This window comes from Thunnus thynnus, chromosome 20 (genome assembly GCF_963924715.1).
Source record: "Thunnus thynnus chromosome 20, fThuThy2.1, whole genome shotgun sequence".
Taxonomy (NCBI): domain Eukaryota; kingdom Metazoa; phylum Chordata; class Actinopteri; order Scombriformes; family Scombridae; genus Thunnus; species Thunnus thynnus.
The window spans coordinates 1,600,786-1,626,848 of record NC_089536.1 but is presented as its reverse complement, the minus strand read 5'-3'; the positions used below and the strand labels follow the sequence as shown (position 1 = coordinate 1,626,848).

Genomic DNA, 26,063 nt, shown 5'->3' with positions numbered 1-26,063 from the left:
TTTTTAAACTTTTTTCTCAGAAAACTACGACTTTTTTTGCTGTTGAAATATTCAGACCTTTTTCTTGAAATGCTGTGAATTAATTCTCAAAATCTAAGTTTTGTTTTCTTGTTTTGTTTTATGTCGACGGCGGCCGTCAAACCTGGTGAGTAACACAACACACACTCTGGTGGAGCAGATCATCCGATATTTATTTATTGTACAAATCAAAGGAAAAAGTACAAATTTCACACAAGATCAGGCTGATAAATGACTTCATGTTTAAAACTCTTTATGTAATAACTTTTATTTCTGGTGTGACTTCACGGAGCAGATCCTCTCCGGCTGTACACACACACACACACACACTCATATATATATATATATATATATGAGTGTGTGTGTGTGTGTGTGTATATACTGTATATGTGTGTTAGAAGTAGCTCTGCAGCGGCTCTCCCAGGATGTTCTCCATCTCCTGAACGACCTTCTGAACCTGCTGCTCCACCTCCTCACACTCATCTGAAAGACAAAGAGCAGAGTGTCGGTTACAGTGATGAGCTGAATGTGTGTGTGTGTGTGTGTGTGTGTGTGTGTGTGTGTGTGTGTACTCACCCTCCATCAGTTCGGCCAGGAAGGGGATGGTCTCTGGCAGCAGCACCATGTAGTTCTCCTTCAGCTTGGCTGCCAGCTCCATCAGCACCAACAGGGAGGAGAAACGCACCTGACAGACGAGGAGGAGGGACGCAGTGAGCTTTTATATACTTTTATCAAATTACACATGATGATGTGAAACAGCTCATCATGCTTTCCATCAGAACAATTACAAATACTTTATGATCCAGCTACATGGGTACATAATGCTGTATTTTATTTGCCTTAACTTTGAAGTTAAATTCTAGCGTCTTTTTAGTACAATATCACACAATATGAGCTGTAAATCAACATATATATGAAATATATATGTAGTATTTTTCAGCCCTGAGTAGCTCCTCTCAGGCGGCACAACCTCCAAAAATCAGAGCGGAGGTAGAGTGTGTAACCTGAGAGGCGAGAGTCAGGGCAGAAACACACAAGTCTCTAAGTCCAACATGATTTATGGCTCTTTTTTCTGACATGTTAGAACAATTCAACATATTTCACAGACAAGCTGATAATAAGACAGAAGAAATGTAAACAGTAAAACAATCTCAGACTACTGAGAAACTAAATAACACATGATCAAACTAATAACATCGATTTAAAGTCAAATAAAAGACAAATAAACAGATTAAAGTAGAATAAAACATGCAGTCATTCAGGTGTGTGTAGGTGTGTGTAGATGTGTGTGTGTAGGTGTGTGTAGGTGTGTGTGTGTAGGTGTGTGTAGGTGTGTGTAGATGTGTGTGTGTAGGTGTGTGTAGGTGTGTGTGTGTAGGTGTGTGTAGGTGTGTGTAGGTGTGTGTAGATGTGTGTAGATGTGTGTAGGTGTGTGTAGGTGTGTGTAGGTGTGTGTAGGTGTGTGTAGATGTGTGTAGGTGTGTGTGTAGGTGTGTGTAGGTGTGTGTAGATGTGTGTAGATGTGTGTAGGTGTGTGTAGGTGTGTGTAGGTGTGTACAGGTGTGCTCACCTTGGCGTTGGTGTGTCTGGTCTTCAGGAGGATCTGGTAGTTGAGGGTCTTCCACTGAGTGTCGTCAGCCAGCGCCACAGAGAACTGACCCACACAGGGAACCAGGTGTCTGGTCACCCTCTGCTGGTAGACCTGGTCTCCACCCAGAGTGTTCTCCACCTGCACACACACAGGAAACAAAATGAATCATTGAGCGAACATGATCTGCTTCAACAAACTTTAAAAATAATCTGATTTACTTTGATGGAAACCAGTAAAAACAAACTGGTGTCTTCGTCCTGCTGCAGGAAACTTAACACACGTCAAACATTCCTGATAAACACTGAGCACTTTATTAGGAACAGAGTCTGATACAACATCGCTGGTCATGCAGGCGAGTGAACGGTGCTCTTCCTGTCACCTTCAAGTCCTTGTTCATAGTTCGCTGTGATGGAGGTGGTTTAATAGCGTTCCAGCGTGTGTGTGTGTGTGTGTGTGTGTGTGTGTGTGTGTGTGTGTGTGAGCTCTCACCTGGTCGACCAGCGGGCCCAGCAGGGCGTCGGCTCGCTCCTTGCTGAGGAAGCGCTGCGTGTCGTACAGGAAGATCTTGTGGAGGCAGTCGAGGACGTACCGGAGCAGCAGAGCGCTCTTCTCGACGCCGCGCTCCGAGTCAAACAACGACTCGTCTGACGAACACAGAGCGGAGCAGAGAGGAGAGACATTTATATAACGCTGCTGGTAAACACTTAAAACATATAAAATTAAATAAAAATAATGAAAGTACAGAATTAAAACTAATAATAATAGAGCAGAGTCCGGCTCACCTGTCTTGGAGACGTTGGTCTGTCGGAGGAGGTCTGCGAACGCTTTCACCAGGTTTCCTGCGAACAGGACAAACAGGCCTTTGAGCCGCTCGGCGATGCAGTCAGACAGTCGGTAGAAGGTCAGCAGACGCTCTTTACTTCCTGCTTCAGATTTACTCCAGTCGAACAGCTGCAAGAAGAGAAACAACAAGCTGCGTCAGAGCTTCAACTATCAGCCGCTGGAAACGATTAAAAACGTCTGGATCGTCTCCTAAGTCGTGATCGTTAGTTTGGTGACGTTACCTTGAAGAAGAGCGGCCTGAACGTGACCTCGGACAGCTTCATCACCATGACGAGCAGACAGTCGATCACGGAGCCCTCGATCTGCGCCGTCTTCTCCAGATCACCCTGCAGGGGAAGAAAAAACGTCACAATGTTGATCTGAGAACGAGACGGCAAACGACAGAACGGTTACTGACGGACGGACGGACGGACCTGGCAGTGCTCGGCTCTGAAGTCCAGGGCGGCGAGGAAGAAGGTGGTGAGCTCTGATTGGTGGAAGTTGAGCTGATCTTTCTCCATGTGAGCGATGTGTTCCTTCAGAATGCTCATCAGCGCCCCCAGCTGGCCCTTCCTGTCCACGACCATGACGCTGTAGCACTTGGTGACGGTGGGCAGTAGGACCCTGGGGGGCAGCTTGGTGGCCAGGGTGCTCCTCAGCGAGGCGAGACGCACCGACAGCTGAGCGGTGACGGAGGAGGAAGAAGAGGAGGAGGAGGAGGAGGAGGCCTCGACCAGCCGAGTCAGCCGACACACCTGCAGGAACAGGAAGTGTTGGCATGGTAACATGTTTAATAATAAGCATCAGTGATCGATCGACTTTCTATGGACCGTTAACTAATTAATTAATTAAGAGAATGACGGACAGATGATTGGTCGATGCAGAGAGTCGTCAGTTGCAGGTGTTTACCTGTAAGGTGGTGTCCTGCAGGTAGGGGCTGATGAAGTGCGGCAGCGTCTCCGTGACGCGCTGGAGGGCGGTGACGGCGCTCAGCAGGTAGATCTCATTGGTCAGCAGCTCCTTCCTGTCTGTCAGCGTGAGCAGCACCGCCGGCATCAACCTGCAGGACACAACAGACTGTAAACCAGACGTTCTCTCTCAGCAGGACGTCTTTAAAAAAACACATCTCTGAATCGTTCCTACGGACCTCGGCAGCTGCGGGATGGCGAGGGCTTTGAGCGTGCTGACCACCTCCGCGATGCAGAGCAGAGCGCTGCCCGTCACGTTCTTCTCTTCTTCGGGTGACGTGACGATGTCCACCGTCTTCAGCAGGACGGGGACGAACGCCTCCTGGTGGTCGGAGCCGAAACTGCGGCAGAGCAGCTTGAGGCTGTAGAGCGCCGTCTGCCGGTTGATGGCCTGCTCCGCCTCCTCCTCATCCATCACCTTAGCGTGACTTTTACCCACAATGCTCAGCAGGTCGCCAGTCAGCTGTAAGAGCGCGGTGACCTGCGACGGAGGGAAGGAAAGTAACTCAGTCAACCAATGATGCTAAATGTTTTTATATTTTTATAATAGTCGGTTATGAATTCAATCAAAAATGAAAGAAAACAATAAAAACAATTAAATAAAGCTAATAAAACAGAATATGATTATTGATATTGATAAAGTTATGCAGTCATGGTTCAACAATAAATACAATAAGTAAAATATCACGTCAGGCTGGTAAATCCAGTAACTCACTTTCTTTATTGGGCAAGTGGTAAAAAAAAGTAAAAAATAAATAAACAAATAAAATAAAAAATGTTTCAGTTATTTTTTTCGATCATCCTCGTATTATGAATTATGTTCTCGTTCTCTGGCCCACAGCACGGCCGCCTCCCCTCGTACACATCGCAGAATACTGGTCCACATCTAGGGATGTGCAGAGAGCCCAGTATTTGTATTTGTATTTGTTGAGGCAGCGAAATTATTTGTATTTGAATAAAAGTGGAAAGAGGTTTAAAATCCTGCTTTTGTTTTTATTAGGCTTTTAATTTTAGAAAATTAAAGTGTTACAATAAGTGTTCATGTAGCTTGTATCAGTAGTTCAGCCCCCGACTCCAGGACTGATGTCCAAACAAGGAAATGTGCGTCATGCAGCAGGTGGATGTGACTCCCCTCACTGAGACCTGCTGATAGACGTCACAGCGGAGCAGAGGAGAGACACTGAGATAGTGATGTCACCGACCTGCACTTTTTCTTACTGAAAACAAATAATTTTAAAAATATTTGTATGAAACAAATATTTGTGTAAAAAAAACCCCCGCACTATTTGTGCTTTGCTGAATAACGTATTTGTATTCGGGCATGCCCCCTACCCACGCCGTTGGCCAATCAAGAACTGAGTTACTAGTCGTGTGATGCGTGAAACAAACAGGAAATAGTGCAGCGTGTAATTTTTAACAAACATTAATACTCTCGAGAACGTGGAAGCTTGAAGTTACATTATTTTAAATAACATATATATGAAATAATTTAAGTTTTCTTACATTATGTAAATTTGTTAATTTATGTTATTTTACACAAGTTATCTTATGTTGTCTTATGTTACCTTGTTTTATCTTGTTACATTATTCTATGTTACACTTTATGTTGTTAATCTTGTGTTATTTTATTAGTAATGTCTTTATGCCATTTCTTTAAAGTTATGTCATGAAAGTATTTAACTTACATGATGTTAAGTTTTATGTGACAGATGTTTGAGCCTCTAAATGAATAAAGGAGTATCAGGTGTATTTGTATTTGTGCACCTGTTGTTCCTCCCACTGCGTCCTGTGCTGCAGTTTGTTGTTCAGCAGCTCCATGGCCTTCCTCCTGACGGACGGCAGCTGATTTCCCATCAGCCCTCTCATCACTGTGATGAAGGTATCCGTGGGCAACAAGGCATTCACCTTAACAGAAGATAAAGAGGAAGAACGTGTTTGGAGTGTTTTTTTCTACCACATACTGTCAAAAGGTAAAAATCAACGAACCTTATCCAGAACATCGTAGGCTTTATTCAGCAGAACTCTCCAGAACTTGGCGGTGGGCTTGTCGGCGTTCTCCTCCACGCAGCGAGCGACGCTGTGGATGTAACGCAGGATCTCCTCCAGCAGCCTGAACAAAGAGGACGTGTTCATCTCAACGCTGTCATAACGTTTGTCTGATTTTATGTCTTTACTCGTCTAAAGATGGACGTTAATACAGCGCCACAAAAATGAAGCCAAAGCATCTGGATCGCCCCCTGGTGGCTGGTCATAAGCCCCGCCCCCTCCATGTTAGCAGATGGGACGAACTAAAAAAATCATTTTAGGTCGTTCTTATCTCGCTGATGTTCGTCCAAGTTCTATTTTTTCCTATAACTTTGTTTTTAATAAGTTATTTGACGATATAAAAAGGGGGCGTGGCGTTATGATTGACAGCCGCCCTCAAACCTCCGTCAGGTGGCGGGACGGCTGAGGGGGGCGTGTCCAGCGGTCCGTCATCCTGCCGCCTGACTGACTCTACTCCCGGAAAGATAAGAGATTCTATTGTTTTGGAAGTGGAGACGCGTCGACTCACCGCTGCTGCAGCTGCTGAAGAGACTCGTCAACGACGTCGCCGTCGTCTGACACCTGAAACACACGACATCAAATGTTTACTGTGTGAAGACATTACTGCTGAAGCCACTTTAACACCAAATATTATAATGAGTATTATTACTGCTGTATCTTCTGTGTATATATCTGTTTAAAAAATTATATAAATACTAATAATAATAATATCAAAAATATAACAGAAAGTTGAGAAAGTTCCATATTTTTCTGATGTTTTCAACAAATCCAGTCCAACAAAGTGTCAATACTTTCTTAAAAGTAAAAAACACAATCAGCAGGTTAAAAGTCTCTAATATTATAATATACATTCAGTTTATGAGGTACATGCAGGTTAAACTGCAGCATGAACTTCATCCTCCTTCAAGTTGGACAGTTTGAACAGAAATTTAACTTTAACTTCTTAAAGCCAAAGTGACGTCTTCACATGTTTTATTAAACCCACCTTCCCGATGAAGCTGGCCGAGCCGAGCAGCTGAGCCATGAAGGAGACGGAGAGGAACTTGAAGTGTCGCAGCTCTTTGCTGCTGTGAGCCTCCAGGCTGAAGATCAGCTCCTCCACCTTCTCCTCCTCTTCCTCCTTCTTCTTGGCTCCTCGCCGGCCGACGGGACGCTTCGCTGGAGCTGCAGAGGACGAAAAACATCGGTTCATACAGACTGAGCTGCTGCTCGCTGACTTCACTCTGTCTATTCACTCTATATATATATATATTTATCTATCTTGAGGTAAAAGCAGACGGAGCAGATTAAAGTCAGAAGACTTTCAGGCGTCTCACCGTCGTCTTTGTCGTCGGGCAGCTGCAGCAGGAAGTGCAGGATGTTGATGATGGAGGTGAGCTGCTCCGTCACCTCGAACTGACAACACAGAGAAATCCAGAAGTCCACGTCTCTCTCCAGAGCTGCATCCTACACACACACACACACACACACACACACACACACACAATAACAGAAAGCTTAGTTTAACTTGTGACATCACGTTTTAATATCATAATACTATAAATATCGACATGGCGTTCCTTTGACAGCTCGTAGAATTTTTAGCACCAGACGTGGATTCATCCGCTGCTGAAAATAGTCCCCAACAAATGCACTATCACTACCGACAACTTTCCTCCAGTTTTCTTGTTAAAACAAACTAAAAGTCTTTGTGTACTGCTGCATCTGTAAGTGGGAATAAAAACCTTCAGATTCTGTTTGATAAATAAAAACGCTCCTTGCCTTCTCGCTCACGGAGCTGGCGGTCTGCGTGGCGTGCAGCTTGAACAGCAGGAGCATTAGGACCCAGAGGAAGCGGGCGGGACCCAGCGTGGTCACCAGCTGAGTGAGGATGGGCAGACGCCGGTGCTCGGGGACGTGAGGCAGTGCGTCGGCGAACACGTGCGCGATCCTCGTCACCACGGCGTCCACGTGAGCCGAAGACCGGCCGTCGGAGAGCTGCTGGGCCTGAAGAGGAGGAGAGAGGAAGAGGAGGAAGAGGAGGAGGAGAGAGGAAGAGGAAGAGGAGGAAGAGGAGGAGGAGAGAGGATATCATTTAGGATATCAGATGTCAGGAAGCAGTGATAAGGACCTCCAGACTAATCTAAACTTAAAAATGTCCATGAATGGACATCCATTCTGTAGCCTTGGTTGCTAAGGTGGTTGCTAAGGTGGTTGCTAAGGTGTTTCCATGTGTTGTCCACTCTCAAGTTGACATTTGGAGTAAAGAAGGAGAAAAAGAAGTGAAATCCTGCTACTATAGTTTGTTTACGTAGCCTCCGGAGCCGGAGGAAGCTTCCTGAAGCTGACCAATCAGAACAGAGAGGGCTCATCAGGAGGCGGGGCCTTAAAGAGACAGGAGCTAAAACGGCCTGTTTCAGACAGAGGCTGAACTGAGGGGCTGCATAAAGATATTCCAGTAGAGCCTCAGAATATAAATATAGAGCTGACTGGAGATGTGTCCTCTCACCTGGATCAGAGCAGGTATGACCATCTGCACCGTCTTGTCGATGACTCGGAAGCTGTAGGCGTCGTCCAGACGCATGATGTTGGCTCCCATGAAGGTGAAGATGGGCATGATGTTGTGCAGGACTTTCTCCTGGAGGATGAGGACGAGACGGAGGTCAGCAAGTAAAGATCTGTTTATGTGGCTGTTTTTAAAATTAACGTTACAACGGGACACAAACAGACTAATCAGGTAAGAAAAGTGAAATAAATGTGCAGAATCATAACAAACTGCAGCTGATCTGGAGATATATGGAGCGATTTGTTGAGTGGATCAGTTTGAAATGAAGCTCGGAGGAATAAAAGAAACAGCCACAGTGAGATTTAAATACTTTAGACTCAGCAAACTTCACTGTTTCTCTTGTCGTGGTGACAGAATGATGTGTTTGTTGGTCTGGGACGAAGGACTCACGGGGAAGATGGAGGCGACGGTGCCCAGCAGCAGCAGAGCGTGATGGTGAGTCTGCGGCATGTCGGACGCTCTGATACACTGAACCACCAACTCAACACTGAACTTATCTTCATCCAGAACGTCTGAACACAACAAACAACACAGATGTTACATTCACTTCCTGCAAGAAAGGCCTGAGAGTGGATCTGTTTCCTCTCTGAGGGACCAGATGGAAATGTACTTTATGTACTATTTTACATGCAGTATTTGAACAGTGCAGTACTGGTACTCTGACTGCAGTCCAGGGTCGGAGTACTCTACCTGTCCCTACAGGAGCTCCATCAGGAGACAGTTTGTTGCAGACGTTGAGCAGACAGCTGAGCAGCAGCTGCTTGGTGTACTCCCTGTTGGTGTCGTCACCTGAAGACGCTTCAAGACTCCTGAGAACAAAAAAGAGAAACAACAAACATTTGAAGAGAAAACAGGAAATCTGTTTATCTGGTTTACAGTTTTTACTCTAAACTGACACACTAGAGCTGCAACGATGATAATTAACTGTTCTGATAATCGAATAATCGTTTTAGTCATTTTTTTTAAAACAAAAATGCCAAATATTTATACAGCACCTTTCATACAGGTCAGAGCGATTCAAAGAGCTTCACTGATGACTAACAAGCCAATAATCAGACAGAACAAATGTAGACGGTAAATAGTGAAATAATCAGAGAATAATGAATGATAAAAATGTTTAGATTATTTATTTAGTTTAGTTAAATATTTGTGCTAAACATTTAATTAGTTAATCAGATATTTAGTTGCTTGTAAGGTTTAAATCTTTTTGGCCTTTCTTTTCCTCCATAAAATCATATTTTTCTAAACTCATTTTAATTTGAAGTAAATTTACATTTTCAAACAAGAAAATAAAAATAGAATCACATCCGTATTTTAACCCAAAATTAATTCGTTATTACTAATTAAAATTAATTATTCAAAATTGAAAAAATATTTTTATTTTATTAAATGATTTTTTTCTAATTCAATATATTTTTATTGACTTTTTTTTGGTAAAACACTTCATACAAAAATAACAATAATAATAATAATAATAATAATAATAATAATAATGATGTTGTATATAAAGTGGGAGTAATGAGTTTAAGATGACATTAAATACTCAAGAGCCTCAAAACTACATTAGGCAACAAATAATTACATCTGACAACAGAAATAAATAAATATATATACATATATATATATTTATATGTATATATGTTGTGTCCATAGATGCGACAGATAAACTTTTAGGCCTTTACGGCTCCGTAATGGTTTCATTTTAAACTGTCGGCCATAAACTTCCATATAATCTGTTTTATGGGTCCAGTAAATATTTAAATGATATAATTTTCAGATGACATCATTCCTCTGTTAAAAATCTGGAAACTGTTTTTCATGCAGTCATCTGAGTGATTTAAGGTCAAATATGAAGACGAGATGTTTCTCCTTCATCATCTTCATCAGAGCGTTTAAACTGCTGGTCACCTGGAGAGCAGAGAGAACAGAACCGGCACCAGCGTCTGGGCTCTCTTCAGCTTCTTCTTGTGCTGCAGCAGCTCCAGGATCAGAGTGACTCTCTGCCAGGACACGGCGCCCCCCTGTGGTCCCACATCACCCCCCTCCTCCGGTTTCCTGTCCAGAGAAAACATCACATCATCACATCTGTCTTCTGCTGCTAAAGATCATTTTACTTTGGTAGAATTTCTCTAAGAAACATTTAAATGAAAGAAGAATTTCTGATTATTTTGATCTGAATGTAACTTCTGCTGCAACATAAAGAATCCACATTTACAAAATAAAACACTGATTATTCAGGACTTCCTGTTCCTTTACTGACACAGATCAGACTGCAGATTCATGTGACTTGAGATGTTGTGAAAACAGTGAGACGAGCTTCACCTCTGCAGCATTTTGCTCCTGCGGGTTTGCTGCACCGTCACACTGACTTTGGGTTTCTCAGGCGGAGCGAGCTCATTGGCTACCAGCTGACCGTCGACGGCGATCTGTCAAAGAGAAGAAATGATCTTCAGTTAAAGAAAGAGCAGCGTTTCATAATCAGGATCAGACTTTTAAAGAGTAACGATCAGGCTCAATGCGCCACCTGAAGGTGGAAATGACTGATTGATGACTTTGATCATTGATCAACTCTTATTTTGAAATTTCACCCAATAAAGCGTGTTTGTTGAGGAGAGTTGATCTGTGAGTTACAGTCTGTAAGTTTGTTGTTTTCCACTCATTAAACGCTTTTATCTTTTCATCCATAAATCCCTGACTGGACATTTACCAGTCCAGTGTAACATCTATACTGGGCTGGACCACAGGACTCTACTAACTGTCTGATGACTCTTATTTTGAAATTTCACCCAATAAAACTTGTTTGTTGAGGAGAGTTGATCTGTGAGTTACAGTCTGTAAGTCTTAGTAACTGTTGTTTTCCACTCATTAAATGTGATAAACGCTTTTATCTTTTCATCCATAAATCCCTGACTGGACATTTACCAGTCCAGTATAACATCTATACTGGACTGGACCACAGGACCAGACTCACTCTACTAACTGGCTGATGCTTCAAGTCCTGCAGGTTGATTCTGAACTTGGAGAACCAATCGTCTTCACTGATTATCGTCCTCTGCTTTGTTTAACTGTGTATTTCTGTGTCTCGACATCACTGCTAACGAGGGAAACGTTCACAGCAGATCTGAACCATGATTAGAAGACCTGCAGGTGTCAGAGGACCTGCTGGTAACTGTTGTATGTTCAGAGCTCATCTTGATGTTTAAGGCTGTTGAACAGTAACGTTAGCTTAGCGATGCCTCGATTTAAGGCTGTTGAACAGTAACGTTAGCTTAGCGATGCCTCGCTTTAAGGCCGTTGAACAGTAACGTTAGCTTAACGATGCCTCGATTTAAGGCTGTTGAACAGTAACGTTAGCTTAGCGATGCCTCGATTTAAGGCCGTTGAACAGTAACGTTAGCTTAGCGATGCCTCGATTTAAGGCCGTTGAACAGTAACGTTAGCTTAGCGATGCCTCGATTTAAGGCCGTTGAACAGTAACGTTAGCTTAGTGATGCCTTCATCATTTTAAAGAGAACAAATGTTGAAAATGTTTCTCACAGTTGATCAGATTTATGATGACTGCAGTGTAAAAGCTCAAACGTTAACTAACTCTTGTCAAAACATCAATATGACATGAAATACACACAGTTTCATTCACAGTGCAGCAGTTATGAGGAACCAACATGTAGAAACAGATTCACTTGGAACACCGAGCCTGAAAACCAGTCAGACCAGGACCAGGACCAGGACCAGGACCAGGACCAGGTCCGGTACCTGTGGTGGCTGCTCACCCCTTTAAAGGCGCTGCTGATGGCGTTGGCCACCGGAGGACTCCTGCTCTCCACCAGCAGGTCGAACATCACCGACAGAAGCTTCTGCTGAACCTTCTCGTCTCCGAGCGCCGAGAAGAACGACTTCGAGATCTGCGGAGAAGAAAGAAGAAGAAGATTTTACACCTGAAAACACCAACAACATGACTGATGGGTTGTTTAACTGGTGTTATACTGGTGGATATATATGTTGACTGGTTTCGCTTCGTAGAGTCAAATTTCCACGTTGGGACAATAAAGTGAGTCAGTAAGTTTCTATCTGAACACAACAAACTTCTGCCTGCTTATTAAATATAAAAACATCCTGCAGGACATGATGTCATCACATGGTTGATGAAAGAGAAACATTTCATTCATTTGACTCAGAAGTTAAATTTCTTCTCTTTTAATTTGGAGGCTGGATTTTAATCACCAACTGTAGATATTAGTGTTTTTAAACATCAAGTGTTGAATAAACTCCTGGTTTTAAACCTGATTTTATTGGTTTTATGTCTTTTAATCCTGGTTTTAACAGGTTTAACTGTCCATGATTTGATTTTATTCCATTATCTTTCAGTTTAATCCTGGTTGTTGTGGATTTATTCCTGGTTTTACGCCTGTTGTCGTCCCTTGTTTTCACACTGGCTTTATGTTAACGCTGGTTTTAACACCTTGTTCATTCCTTTAAACTTGTTTTTTTGCCTTTTAATTCAGTTCTAACTTGAGTTTCATACCTGGTTTTTATTCTGGTTTTAAAGATTGATTTGAATCCTGATGTTGGTGCAGTTTTATTGAAGCCTGATGTAAACCAGGTTTAATCCCTGGTTGATCTAATCCTGACCTGCTCCAGGGCGATGATCTGGCAGCTGGGGACGTCGGGGTGCGGCAGGGTCGGGGTCCTCAGAGCTCTGATGAACAGATCCAGACAGTTCTGGTCCTCGGCCAGCAGGGGGGCCGACGCCTCGTCGTACTTCCCCAGGATGAGCTGCATGAGCTGGGCCTCGGCTCGCAGCAGGGTGGGGGTGTCGGGGCCGCTCTGCTCCAGGAGCCGATCCAGAACGGGAAGCAGGGCGGACAGGACGGACTGGGAGGAGGAGACGGTTCGGGTCAGTGGGTTTTATTATTTTTCTGCAGCGGGTTCAGATGTTTTAGGCGCGTCTCCGCTCTCACCTGTCCGTTGACGTGGCTCAGCGCTCTCAGCAGGCCGGCGGCGCTGTACGACGGGCAGCAGGGAGTCTGAACGCTCTGCAGCAGCTGCTGCAGCGACGACTGCAGCTTCTTCTGCTGCGACTTCACTTTAGCCGACGAAGACTCCTCATGAAGAACGCCCAGAGCCTGCAGGGTGTTTATCATCCCCAAAATAAACAAGAAGTCGTTTTACAAAGTCATTGATTGAAATAAAGTATAAAAATGTAAAAAAAACCCCAATTATTTAAATCAGAATATCTGATCACAGATGTTTCCTGATGTAATGACGTGTGGTCCAGTAGAGGTGTGATTACTAATTACTATGTTTCTGTTTACAATAGACACAAATAAACTATTATTGACACAATTAGATTAGAGATCTGTAATTCTGTTATAATTTCTTTGGAAGTTTCTTGGTACTAAATTTGACACTAATAAAAGCTAAAATAGAGACAATATTAAATGTTAATTATCAAACATACAGTTTAACATACATGAAGAATAAGAATTCAAATAATACATAAATGAATAAATATTTACTTGTGTTAAAACTTGTCTCTATTTAGATAATTATCAGGAAAGAATTTTGGACATATCTTTAAAAATATGAAGATTTGCTTCTTTTCTATATTTCACATCTTTATAAATTAAATGATTCATGTTTTAAATTGTGGATCAAAGAAGCTGATTGATGGATATAAAACCAGATAAACTGATAAATGATCATTTGAAGAAGAGTTTCAGACGTTCTCACCGTGCTCAGGTACGACGGGTCGGCCATGATCTCCTCCGAGGTCTTCAGAAGCTTCTCTGTGATTGGCTGGAAGGGGGAGGCGTCGGCTCCTGATAGGCTCTGCAGCGCGCCGAGCGCCGCCCTCCGGACCTCCCGAACCGGCGAGCTGAGACAACACAGCAAGGACGGGACCACTGACGCACACAGACACACGCACGCACGCACACACACACACGCACACACACACACACACACACACAAACACACACACACACACACACACACATAAACAAACACACACACGCACACACAGAGAGACACACACACACACATAAACACACACACACACACACACACACATAAACACACACACACACGCACACACAGAGAGACACACACACACACACACACACACATAAACACACACACACACACACGCACACATAAACACACACACACACACACATAAACACACACACACACACACATAAACACACACACACACGCACACACAGAGAGACACACACACACACACACACACACACATAAACACACACACACGCACACACAGAGAGACACACACACACACACACACACGCACACACAGAGAGACACACACACACACACACACACACACACACACACACACAGAGTTACTTGATTTCCTCATAATTAACTGATATGTTAATTACGCTCTGATGTCTGTTGATGTTTGTTGATGTTTGTTGTTGTTTGTTGATGTTTGTTGTTGTTTGTTGTTGTTTGTTGATGTTTGTTGTTGTCTGTTGATTTGTTTTTTCTTACCTGGCGAGTCGGCAGCCGTCAGCTGGGCCAGCGTGGCGGCCGGCTGAGCGCTCAGCAGAGCTCTGCCCATGTAGAGAGCCTGAGTCTGCAGGACGGCGCCCACCTTCACGTCCAGCTGGTCTCCATGGTTACTGCCGTATCCCCACAGCATGCACAGGAACCTGAAGAGCATCGCCGGCTCCCGCAGGTGAACCTGGAAGACATACAGTGATGTTTTCTTTTTATTAAATGTATTAAAGTAAACGAACACGCCGCCTGCTGCCTCACTGAGAAATGATTTCTGTTTGTTAGAATATTAAAAGTTCTGCAGAGATGTTTTCAGTCACATCTTCTTGCTGACATGTTTATTTTGTGGGCGTCTACAGACTGGAACGGTGCTGCAGGTGCATCAAATGTGCTATAAAAACATACAGTTGCATTTCTTTTGTTTATTAAAGGTTATATTTTCTATTTTAGTTTATTTTTATTTCTTTTTCTATATTTAAACAGAACATCTGGCAGCTCGGTTAAACGTCAGAGTTTCATTTTCCTGTTGAAGAGTCACCAGCTTGGAGAGGAACTGTAACATGCACAGATGTACGGAAGCCTACAGCTGCCAATATTAAAATAAGTCAGTTTTCAATTTGTGTGCCTGTAAAGTCATTAATCTATCGATGAATGATTTTCCTGCCATAATAACTATAATAATAATAATAATAATAATAACAATAATAATAATAATAATAAAATTGAGTGTAAAACTTCTCAACATTATTTAAGTGGTCAGAATGAACCTGACAATGAAATAACAAACTGCTTCTTTCTGATGAAAATTACATTTTAATGTAAATTTAAATTTAATTAAATTTTAAATTCAAATTTAATTAAATTTTAAATTCAAGTTTAAATTCCCACAGGCCTCTTCTATATAACTGACCATCCATTTCATTTCATTAGAAACAAGCTGAAATTTCCATTTGAATCATTTTAAATGTTAAAATATAAAAACTGGATTTAAAATTTTACACAAATAAAAAAGTTGCATCTTCCTTCAATCGTCTTTATTCTCGACCAGTTGTCCGTCTCATCTGATGAAACACTGACTGACTGTATATCATAAAGACTCTAACGCAGCGTTCTCTTCCGTACCTGGACGAGTAGTTTCATTAACTCTCTGAAGCTGCCGGCTGTCGGCCCGTCGCCGGCGCCGCTGATGACGAGACTGAAGAGGCGACAGATGAGTCCGAGGTAGCAGCAGGTGTTTGTGTCCAACCTCTCCGGGTTCCACCAAACCTCACCTGGAGGAAAGAAACGCGACATGTTACCTGGAGGAAGTATTCAGATCCTTTACTGCAGCAGTAGCTGAGTAAACGTACTTTTAGTTACTTCCCATCACTGAGACTGTCGTTACCTTTGAAGGAGGCGTCAGGACACCTGAGGGAGGAGATGAAGTCTCTGAGCAGAGAGATCAGAGTGAAGCTGTACTCTCGGTCCAGCCTCTCGCCCGGCTGCTGCCCACACCTGCTCAGGTACAGAGTCAGAGCTTCAGAGAAAGAGGCGGGGACGGCGTCGGGACGCTCAGCTTCCTGTTAACACACACACACACACACACACACACACACACACACACACACACACGAGTTATGTTTTGTTGAAAGATGGAGATGTCGGCGTGTCTTCAGATGATAACGGTTCACTCGTCTCACCTGTGCGTCGTCGTCCTTGGCGAGCTCCAGCAGGGGGGCCTCCAGCAGCGTGTAGACCCTCTGAGCGGTGAGCAGGTGCTGGGTCTCGCTCAGCTCGCCCAGGCTGAGCAGCAGAGTCCGGGTCAGAACCAGGAGGGACGTCCTCTCTCTGAGGCCGGAGCCACGCTGCTGCTCCACCGACTGAGCCAACTTCTCCAGCTGAGAGCCAACACACAGGAAGTTATTTCACACGCACACACGCACAACTCTTCATCTGTCTTTGACGTAAACTAAGTCCTTATAATAATGGACTCTTGCACGTCCTTGACGTGAAACTGTTAAAGTACATGAACATTTATTGACTGACAGACAGAGAAAGAACATATTCTATATTACAATCAAATGAAAACGCACCGCGTCCCGTTTGGAGAAGTGCTCCATGTTCGCCAGGTTCTTGGTCAGCGTGGAGACGAGACGCTGGTTGGCCAAACCTACGAAGTCGGGTTCAGAGCTGCTCTTCATCACTTCCTCCAGCTCTGTGAGGAGGAAACATTTCCAGCTTCAAACACTAACAAAGCATCAGAAAGCGTCGCTGTCCTCCCAAGAGCTAGATTAAAAGTCTGCTGGTTGCCTGGCAACCTCACGATGACGAGGAGACACCAGGAAGTCACCGCTCCATGAAATAGTCTGGAACATCTTTTCAATCACCTCTAAATGTCTTTACTGATGTTGGTAAATGTTTATGTTTCCAGTCTCAATATATTTGATCTGTTAGTGTTTTAATCTTCTTTTATTGGACGTCTCGTCTGACCTTTATTATATCTTGATGCTGATTGGTTTTAATTCAGTTTGTCATTTTTAAAACAAATTGTTATATAAAAGTTTGTTTTTTATTTATCTATTATTATTATTTATTTATTTTTATTATTTTCTTTTTATGCTTGTTTTTATTTTCTATTTTTTTATATTACTGAGTTGCTGTGTTATTATTATCATTATCATTAATAATATTATTATCATCATCATCATCATCATTATTATCATTATCATTATTATTATTATCATTGCCCTAGATAAAAGCACAAAGTGACTATTTGACATTTATAGCTGGCAGGTGAAGCTAGCTAGCTAGGCTAGCTGTTTCCCTTTGTTTCCAGTCTTTATGCTAAGCTAAGCTAAGCTAACCAGCTGCTAGCAGTAGCTTCATATTTAACGTAGATGCAATCTCAACATCTAACTCTCGTTAAAAACAGTGAATTAGTGTATTTTCCAAAACGTCAAACTATTAATTTAAACGTCCTGCTGTTCAGGAGCTGAACTGTAGACAAGTAGAAGGATTTGATGTTTATTTTATAGAGTTAATTAAATGTAACTGATTTCAGACATATCTTCAGATTATAATCAGTATTATTGACTCTTATATCACAATATTTTGCAGATCAACATAATAAAACTGTGAACTTGACATTAATCATAATAAAACATTCTCCTGCAGACTTTCAGTCATTAAAAAGGTTTTTAAACTCGAGGCAGTGAATCGCTTCCATCTGTTACCTTCAGCCCAGTTCAGGGTGAGCGGGTGTTGGCTGACGATGGCGCTTCGAGCGATGCAGGAAGTGAGGCGGAGCTGGGCGGAGTCCGGCCGCCCGGCAGTGATCACCAGGAAGGGCAGCAGCCTCCAGCCCGCCCTCTGCACCAGCTCGGCGTCCCCCTTTCCCAGCCGGGGGTCAGACAGTAAACGCACCACCTCCGTCAGCACCAGCAGCCTGACGGAAACAACAGCGACCTCGGTTACCATGGATACAGAGTCTCACTTCTAATGAAGGGAAATATTGTGTGTGTGTGTGTGTGTGTGTGTGTGTGGCTGTGTGTGTGTGTGTGTGTGTGTACTTCACTGACCAGTGTTCAGCCACGGACAGATCAGTTCTGTGCAGCAGTGACAGTAAACATGACACGATGTCTTCAGCGTCCAAAACATCGAACAGCATCTAAAAACAACAACAACAACAACCAGAGACACAAATGAGTTAATCAATAACTTAATCAATAACTGTTAACCCTGTATGACCTCACTGACCTCCAGGACTTTGAGAGCAGCGGATACGACAGCCGGCACGTGGTCCCTCAAGCGGTCCGTGATGGCGTCTTTCAGGAAGCCTTCGTCCAGACTCTGATGCTGCCGAGAGGAAACGAGCGGTTTGTTTAACACGTAGCGCTGAAGTCATGATGTCACTTCCTGTTTAGCTCCTGTAACTCGACTTAAATCTCTCACTCAGCGTTTCTTTGTGGAAACATGAAGCGCCCCCGGAGTTTACTTTCCCGTATTCTCAGAGCGCTCGGCTCCACCGCAGCAGCTAAAACCTTTATCAATTTAACAAAGTCACACAAGAGAAAAAACTACAACTCCCAACGGCGTCGCTGCTCAGCCGTCATGCTAAGTTCTCCACAGACCTGTAAACCTTGACAGGACTTTAACAACTGCTAATAAGTTTAATCATCACTATTTGTATTATGAAGCTTTAATCCATGAAGGTTGTTAATTAGACGTTTAACGAGGTTTTCTATTGTTGCTGCTGAAACTACGAGATGCCAACAGGAAGTTAAACATCCGGTCGTACCTGTCCGGAGGTGATGATGCCCATCAGATGCTCCACAGCGGAGACTCGGACTGAAGGCTGCGGGTGTTTCAGACTGAGGAGCAGCGACGTGTCCGAGTCGCCCAAAATCTACAAAAAAACCCCAAAAGACCGTCAGACACACAGAAACCAGACTGATCACATGTTCATCATCAGGTTTACTGGAGGACTGGAGGCGTGTACCTGGTGTTTTCCGCTGCTCATGGACAGAGACAGGAACCGGTGGAAGAGATGTTTCTGCTCGGCGCCGCTGACGTCGGTCACGTGACCTGAGAGGACGCCGTCCAGAGCTCCGCAGTACCTGACGGAGGACGGACACAGAACGGCTTCAGAAACGTCCGCAGCCACTTTGAACGTTCGCTGTTATCTCCGTATTTAAACACGATGAACAAAAACAAACTGGTTTTTCTCCATTAAAAGGGATTCTAGGTGGTTCTTCCTCATTCTAATGGAGGGTCTGATCTCGGGATTCCAGTTGCACTCCTACTACAGTAATTACAGCAGCCTAGTCAAAGCTGATAAAGTCCCTTAATGCTACCGTAATTACTGCAGTAGCAGGGCAACTAAACTGCCCAATTTTGTTAACTTGCTTGTTAATCTTTGTGCTTCTTCTGTGGTTAATTAGGCTACGTAGTTAAATGGTTTCTTTATTCGTCTGTTTTAATTGTGTTTATTGTTGATATACGACCAGGAGGCTGCACGGGGTGTTTTATTTTGAAAATTGACCGGATGCTCAATGCTGTTTCTGTGTCTGACTTCCTGCCCAGCTCGATCTGCTCTGTGCTGCTTGACGCAGCTTCCGTAAAAAATAGACGAGGCGCCTTTCTTTAGTGCAGCGGAGCGGAGAGCTGCTTCTGAAACGCACCGCGGCGCCCGGTGGATTTGTGATATTGAGCTCTACAAATAAAAATGGACTTGATGTGAAAATAATCAATGTTAAAAAGGCCTCATATCTAAACTGTGGCAGAGAGAACATGTGGTTGAATAGATGCATTAAACAGCAGGAAGAACACGGAGACGGTCGGATCAGCAGCTGCTCTGCAGGTTAAATCATCTGCAGTCAGACTCACTTGGACTCGAACAGTCGAACCAGAGGCAGCAGACGCTGGTCGAGAGCCGAGATGTTTTCAGCAGAGAGTTCAGTCTGACTCAGATACTCGTCCAGCAGCAACCTGCAGGAGACACACAACAACACTTTATATATACACACACACACACACACACACACACACACACTAAAGACTGGAGAACTCATTCAGTCAAACCGGATCTGAATGGAGGTAAAACTGAGGAAAAGTGTCGTCACAGTTTTATCTCAGGTTGGACAAACAGCAGCTTCTATTAAAGGTATTTAATCATTTTTCAGCTGTAAATGAAGTAATTTCATTCTTTTAAACCTTTAAATCAGATTCTGAAGGTTCATCAAATTAAATTTAAGACTTTTTAAGCATCATGTCGTCCAGAAGAGACTGAATGAAGAATTCTTTATATTATATCATGTTTTTATCAGCTGGATGTAGTTAAAGTATTGCAGTAAAAGTACATAAGTATTATGAGCTTGATGTAGTTAAAGTATTGCAGTAAAAGTACATAAGTATTATGAGCTTGATGTAGTTAAAGTAATGCAGTAAAAGTACATAAGTATTATGAGCTTGATGTAGTTAAAGTATTGCAGTAAAAGTAGTGGTTTGGTCCCTCTGACTGATATATTATTATATATGACATCATTAGATTATTAATAGTGAAGCATCAGTGTTAGAGCAGCATGTTACTGTTGTAGCTGCTGGAGGTGGAGCTAGTTTACACTACTTTATATACAGTTAGCTAGTTTAGTCCAGTGGTTCCCAACCTAGGGGTCGGGCCCCTCCAAAGGGTCAGCAGATAAATCTGAGGGGTGGTGAGATGATTAATGGGAGAGGAAAGAAGAAAAACAAAGTTCTGATACACAAATCTGTTTTCAGTTTTTGGACTTTTTCTCTAATCTTTGATTTTTGCTGAAATATTGGATCATTTGAACATTTATTGAAATGAAAGCATGTGAGAAGTTTAGAGGGAAAAATCACTATTTGGTGGAGCTGTTAACAACTCATAGACATGTGAAATGTGACCCCGACTACACACTGCTTTTTGTAAGACGTCAAAAGACAAAAAGGTTGGAAACCACTGGTTTCATCTTTAACAATGTGTTGTATTTTAAAAGCTTGTTATATTATCCATTGTGTCAAATCTTCATCTGAAAAGTAACTAAATCTGTCCATCACTGTTTAACAGTAGTTTACTGCAGGTCTGATGTTACTGACTGTTACTTGTAGTTTAAAGATGTAAAACGTCTCCAAACAAACACAAACAGAAAAACTTACAGCTGATGATCCGTCTGCAGCTTTTAACAGTTTTGGACATTAAATTTAAAATTTTCAAAAACCTTCTTAGAGGTTTTTTTTGTGTTTAAGTTCCTACACAGAAGGATGAAGGATGACGTGTGTTTACCGAGCTGCGGTCTGGTCGAGACCCTTCGTCAGAGGAACCGACTGCAGGACGGACTCCAACACGGCGAGCTCGTCCGTCTCACCTGGAGCACAAAACCACAAACTTCTACTTTCCAAACGTTCAACAACAGACTTTTTTAAAAAACCAATATAACGTGGCAGCAGTTCTGACCGGAGCTGCTGCTGCTGAGTGCGGCGTGGATCAGGTGAGGCAGCAGGTATCTCAGCAGAGGACTGACGTCGTGAGTCGCCGCCATGACCTGCAGCGTGGGAACCAGCGGCGGCATCGAGCACAGACGGCTGCAGAATCTGAGGACAGAAACGCAGGTGAGAGGTGGAGGTCACACCTGCAGGGAGGGGAGGGGGGGGGGGGGGGGGGTGTCTACAAAAACACTGTGCGCTGTCGTACCTGGACCCGGCGGCGCCCTCCTTCTGGTTCTGCAGCAGCACGATGAGGCAGCCCACGCCCTCTTTAGCCAGCACGGGCTCTTTGAGCAGAGACTTGCTGATGTGGACGGCGAGGGTGTCGACCAGACTCGCCTCCATCACCACCTTCACCGCCAGCTGGCACACGATCATGTAGGTGGCGGCCTTGTAGTCTGACAGCGACGACTTCAGACCCTGAAGGGACGACAGAAGATGCGTTCAAGTTCACTCTGATACGTTAGTTTATCTCCGACTCTTCAAATACGTTATTAGCGAGGCATGTTAGCATGTTAGCATATGTAGCATCATTCCCGTAGTTTCCGATTAAAAGATAATCCAAACTCTCTACGTGTCGAGGCAGACGGATGTCGTTACCTTCTGGACGTACGGCAGCAGTTTGGATATGATGGTGTCGGACACTTTGTCCACGGCGTCCAGAGCGGGAACGATGGTGGAGGCGTAGAAGGAGAAGATCACTCTGAGCTGAGAGGAAGTGCCGGAGTGTCCCGAGTACGCCTGAAAACAACAAGAAGAAGAAAACTATTAGAGAACATTTCAGTTTAAAAGGATGCAGCCGACTTTTTAAATGAGAGATTCCCTTCAGAATCCAGCTCTGGATCAGAACCAGGTCTACATTCGTGGTTGTTTTTGAGGTTGGTTTAAACCCTCATTAAATGTTTGTCCCGCCTCCCGGACTCATGAGTTCACTGGTTTCATGAACTGGAACACGGGTCCCAGTGAATCCTGGAGGATTTGGTGTGCAGGTGTGATACGGGGGAGGTTACCTGGATGGACCTGGTGACCATGGTGCAGATGAAGTCCATGAAGCTCAGGTCTGTGTAGCAGTGAGTGATCAGAGTTCCTCTGGCCAGCGGCACGCCGGGTTTCTGCACAAACACCAACACAACGTTCACACAGGAAACTCCTCATATCATCATCATCATCATATCATCATCATCATCATCATCATCTTCAGTTTGTGTTTCTGTAGGTGGCTGAATACAGTAGTATATCACAATATATAATATATACTGATATATATACTACTATATACTGTTATATACTATATAACAGTATATATCAGTATATATATATATAGCAGTATTTGGTAGTATATACTGTAGTATATATATATATGTATATATATATATATACTACAGTATATACTACCAAATACTGCTATATATATATATACTGATATATATACTGTTATATACTATATATCAGTATATATATAGCAGTATTTGATAGTATATACTGTAGTATATATATATATTTATATATATAATCAGTATGTGTCGGCCGACCTGCAGGCAGTGCAACCAGCTCCAGCGGTTTGTGGCGTCTTTGATCTTGAGGAGCTGCAGGACTCTGACGAACACGTTGGTGTCGTGATACGGCAGCGCGCACGCCAGCAGACTGTCAGCGTTATAGAGCTGGATGTGGAAGCTGACACACACACACACACACACACATACACGCACGCACACACGCACGCACGCACGCACACACACACACACACACACACACACACACACGAAATAAGTATTAATGTTAAAGGATCAGACTTCATTTGCATGTTTTAGTCCCAGAACAAGACAAACTAAAAGAATTACTTTATTAATTGATTAATTGATCGACAGATGATTAATTTGATGATTGATTGATCACAAAAATAACAAAGAATCTGGTTTCAGCTTCTCAAATGTTCATATTTTCTGATTCTTCTGAATATTTTTGGACATTTAAAGATGTCTGTGATGAGCTGAACAGATTTCACTTTAATCCAGAACAGATTCAAAATCGACGTAAGGAAACGTCTTATTGTTTCATTCTGAGTCTTTGTATAAAATATAGTTGTTGTATTTTATAAGACAAATATGTGCTGGACTGAGTTGTGGAGATATGTTGGCGACAGACTGGTGACATCATGTTAGAGTCAGTCAGCGGCGGTGGCGGCGGCGTACCGGTGAACCAGCCACTCGATGCACTTGTGAGCCGGTTTGAGGAGGAAGTACGGGCAGAGGCGGGTGAGGAACAGAGAGATGCCGGCGTCCAGCTTCTCGTTGACCTCCTTCGACTGGACGCTGCGCTCCAGAGTCAGCGACGCCCGGCTGAACAGAGTGTCCTGAAACTCCGAGAACACCGGTTCGATACCCAGCAGCTCCTCCAGCCCCGTGCAGCCTGGTAGGAGGAGGAAGAGGAGGAAGAGGAGGAAGAGGACTGAGCTTCATCACCAGGCAGAAAAACAGGCTGTAAAAAAAAGAAGAAGGTAAAAGCGGAGCACAAAGACTCACCGAGGGCGTAGAAGGTGCTCCTGTCCATGGAAGCAGCATCTTTGGGGTCGAAGAGCAGCGAGGCGACCTCTCTGCGCGTCAGCAGGTTGGCGTCGCTCTGAGGCAGCGCGAGCCTCTTCAGCTGGTGAGCCAACGACGTCATGGTGATCGTTCCTTATTCTGACGCAGACACAAACACAGATGTCACTGATTTATACGCTCGTGTCGTGTCAAAGTGTTTCCCGGCAGGTTTGTGACTTTATATAAGTATTACTAGCAGACGTTTAGTAAACTGAAGCACGTTAGTAAACCTCTCTGTCACTCTCCACTATTAGTAAAAGTTTGAATGCGGGACTTTTACAGTAGTGCGGTGTTAATAGTTTTCTTTCACCACTAACATACCAGCATTCCCAGTTAGAGAAACAGTGACAGTAAACAGGACAGTTTGTCTGAAGCCGCCAAATCCCTGAATCTGCTCTTTAACAACAAACTGTGTGATTTCCTTTAAGATGAAGGAAAAAAGCGCGTTAATTAACTTGCTGATGAATTATGTTACTGCCGAGTTAAAAGGTTGAACCTTCCTAATTACAGACAGTCTGAACACAACTTCTGTGCAGATCGTTTCCTTTCTGACAAGCAGGGAAACATGAAAAATGCAGTTTTTTCCACTAGATACGTCAGTTCCAGACCAGATTACAGTCTGATCTGCTTTTACTGTGTTTAGATTGTCATCCGACACAGAAAGCTTCTAATTATACTGTGTTTAACAGGTCAAACATGTACATTTTAACTATAAGACAGCTAGTTAATCTAATTTATCGATAATGAGAGTTAGCTACTTCCGCTAACGCAGCAAAATGACACGAAAATAAAATTCCCACAACCAACAACATGCGAATATATTGTTAAATTATCATCTACGTGAATATTGTACTGTTAAAAAATTAAGTCATAGAATAAAAACACAAGAAATTCAAACCTGTTTTCTGTAGCTCCGCACGGTACATGTGCGCCCGTGCACGTTGTTGATAGCGGAAGTGACGTGTTCATCATCCGGGTCACATCTGGTTTCATCTCTGTTGAAGCGAGATGTTTCACTCCCTCCTTTATCCGTCTGCGTCTAACGCTCACTTTTACTCACTAGAGGCGTTTTATACAAAGAATAAGACAAAATGAATACAGTAAAATATTGTCCGACAGTGTTCTGAGTATCAGCCTTTTTATTATTTACATCATAAAAAACTGTGTGTGTGCAAAAAAAGCAGAATATAAATAGAAGTATGAAGATCAGTGTAGATATAAATCTACATCTGAATGTAAACTGTGTGTCTGTATTAACAGGATATATATGTACAGTTAACAAAAAATAAAATCTACAAACACAGCGCCGCACAGACACAGTAAACACATCATGAGTTTGAATGAGACATGGAGGTGAAGCGGAGTTGGTATGTTTACGGTCTTTTACTGTCCTTGTTGGTGAGGAAAGACGCCGTGGAGGTGGCAGGTGGTCCTGGTCCTGGTCCTGGTCCTGGTTTTGGTTCTGGTTTTGGGGGCTCTCAGTCTGATTTTCCCTCTGAGAGAGGAGTAAAACAATAATACATAAGACAGTCAGAAGGAGCGTTTACATGACATCATTTTATCCTTTGATCACATGACGATTAAAGCCAATGATATGAAACCATGAGCTACAACAGACTAATTACTAATTTCACATCCATAAATCCAAATTGTTAAAATCTAACGGTTCATTTTCTTGTCATTTATTTTGGATTTGTTCTCACACTAGAACGTTTTGGCAAGATCTTTATTGGTGACATATTCTGTATTACTGTGTAATAATGTGGTTTTCACTGTTTTTACACATCTAAACAAAACTTTTTTTTAAATTTATTCATTTCTTATTATTTTTTTAAGCAGGAAAAACTCAGTCTAGAAACTGTGTCCCAACAGTGACGACAAAAGCAACAAAACAGTGTAAAAAGAAGTCAGACAGGAAATATTCTTACATTGGCTTAAAATCTATTTTTATGGGTGAATTCTCATAAAAATATAGATAAAAAGATACCAGT

General features: G+C 43.0%; 1 protein-coding gene across 1 annotated transcript; it reads right to left on the bottom strand.

The window, feature by feature from the left end:
• Positions 1-170: 170 nt before the first annotated feature.
• On the bottom strand, positions 171-25,549 carry heatr1 (HEAT repeat containing 1). Its single transcript, XM_067576425.1, has 44 exons — positions 24,971-25,549; positions 24,013-24,171; positions 23,683-23,899; positions 23,023-23,164; positions 22,501-22,602; positions 22,091-22,231; positions 21,699-21,910; positions 21,462-21,598; positions 21,291-21,372; positions 19,874-19,975; positions 18,987-19,104; positions 18,786-18,893; positions 18,245-18,343; positions 18,067-18,155; positions 17,722-17,933; positions 16,582-16,703; positions 16,189-16,386; positions 15,894-16,068; positions 15,632-15,780; positions 14,504-14,696; positions 13,721-13,893; positions 12,949-13,113; positions 12,620-12,862; positions 11,761-11,892; positions 10,313-10,416; positions 9,899-10,045; positions 8,681-8,799; positions 8,381-8,502; positions 7,934-8,062; positions 7,207-7,431; positions 6,762-6,891; positions 6,431-6,609; positions 5,954-6,006; positions 5,386-5,509; positions 5,164-5,304; positions 3,579-3,880; positions 3,341-3,491; positions 2,866-3,186; positions 2,674-2,778; positions 2,392-2,560; positions 2,099-2,253; positions 1,589-1,747; positions 595-703; positions 171-501 (listed from the first exon to the last, which is right to left on the bottom strand). The coding sequence occupies exons 2-44, from the start codon at positions 24,152-24,154 to the stop codon at positions 413-415; spliced, it is 6,486 nt and encodes a 2,161-aa protein (XP_067432526.1). The 5' UTR covers positions 24,155-24,171; positions 24,971-25,549; the 3' UTR covers positions 171-412.
• Between the last annotated feature and the right edge of the window lie 514 nt (positions 25,550-26,063).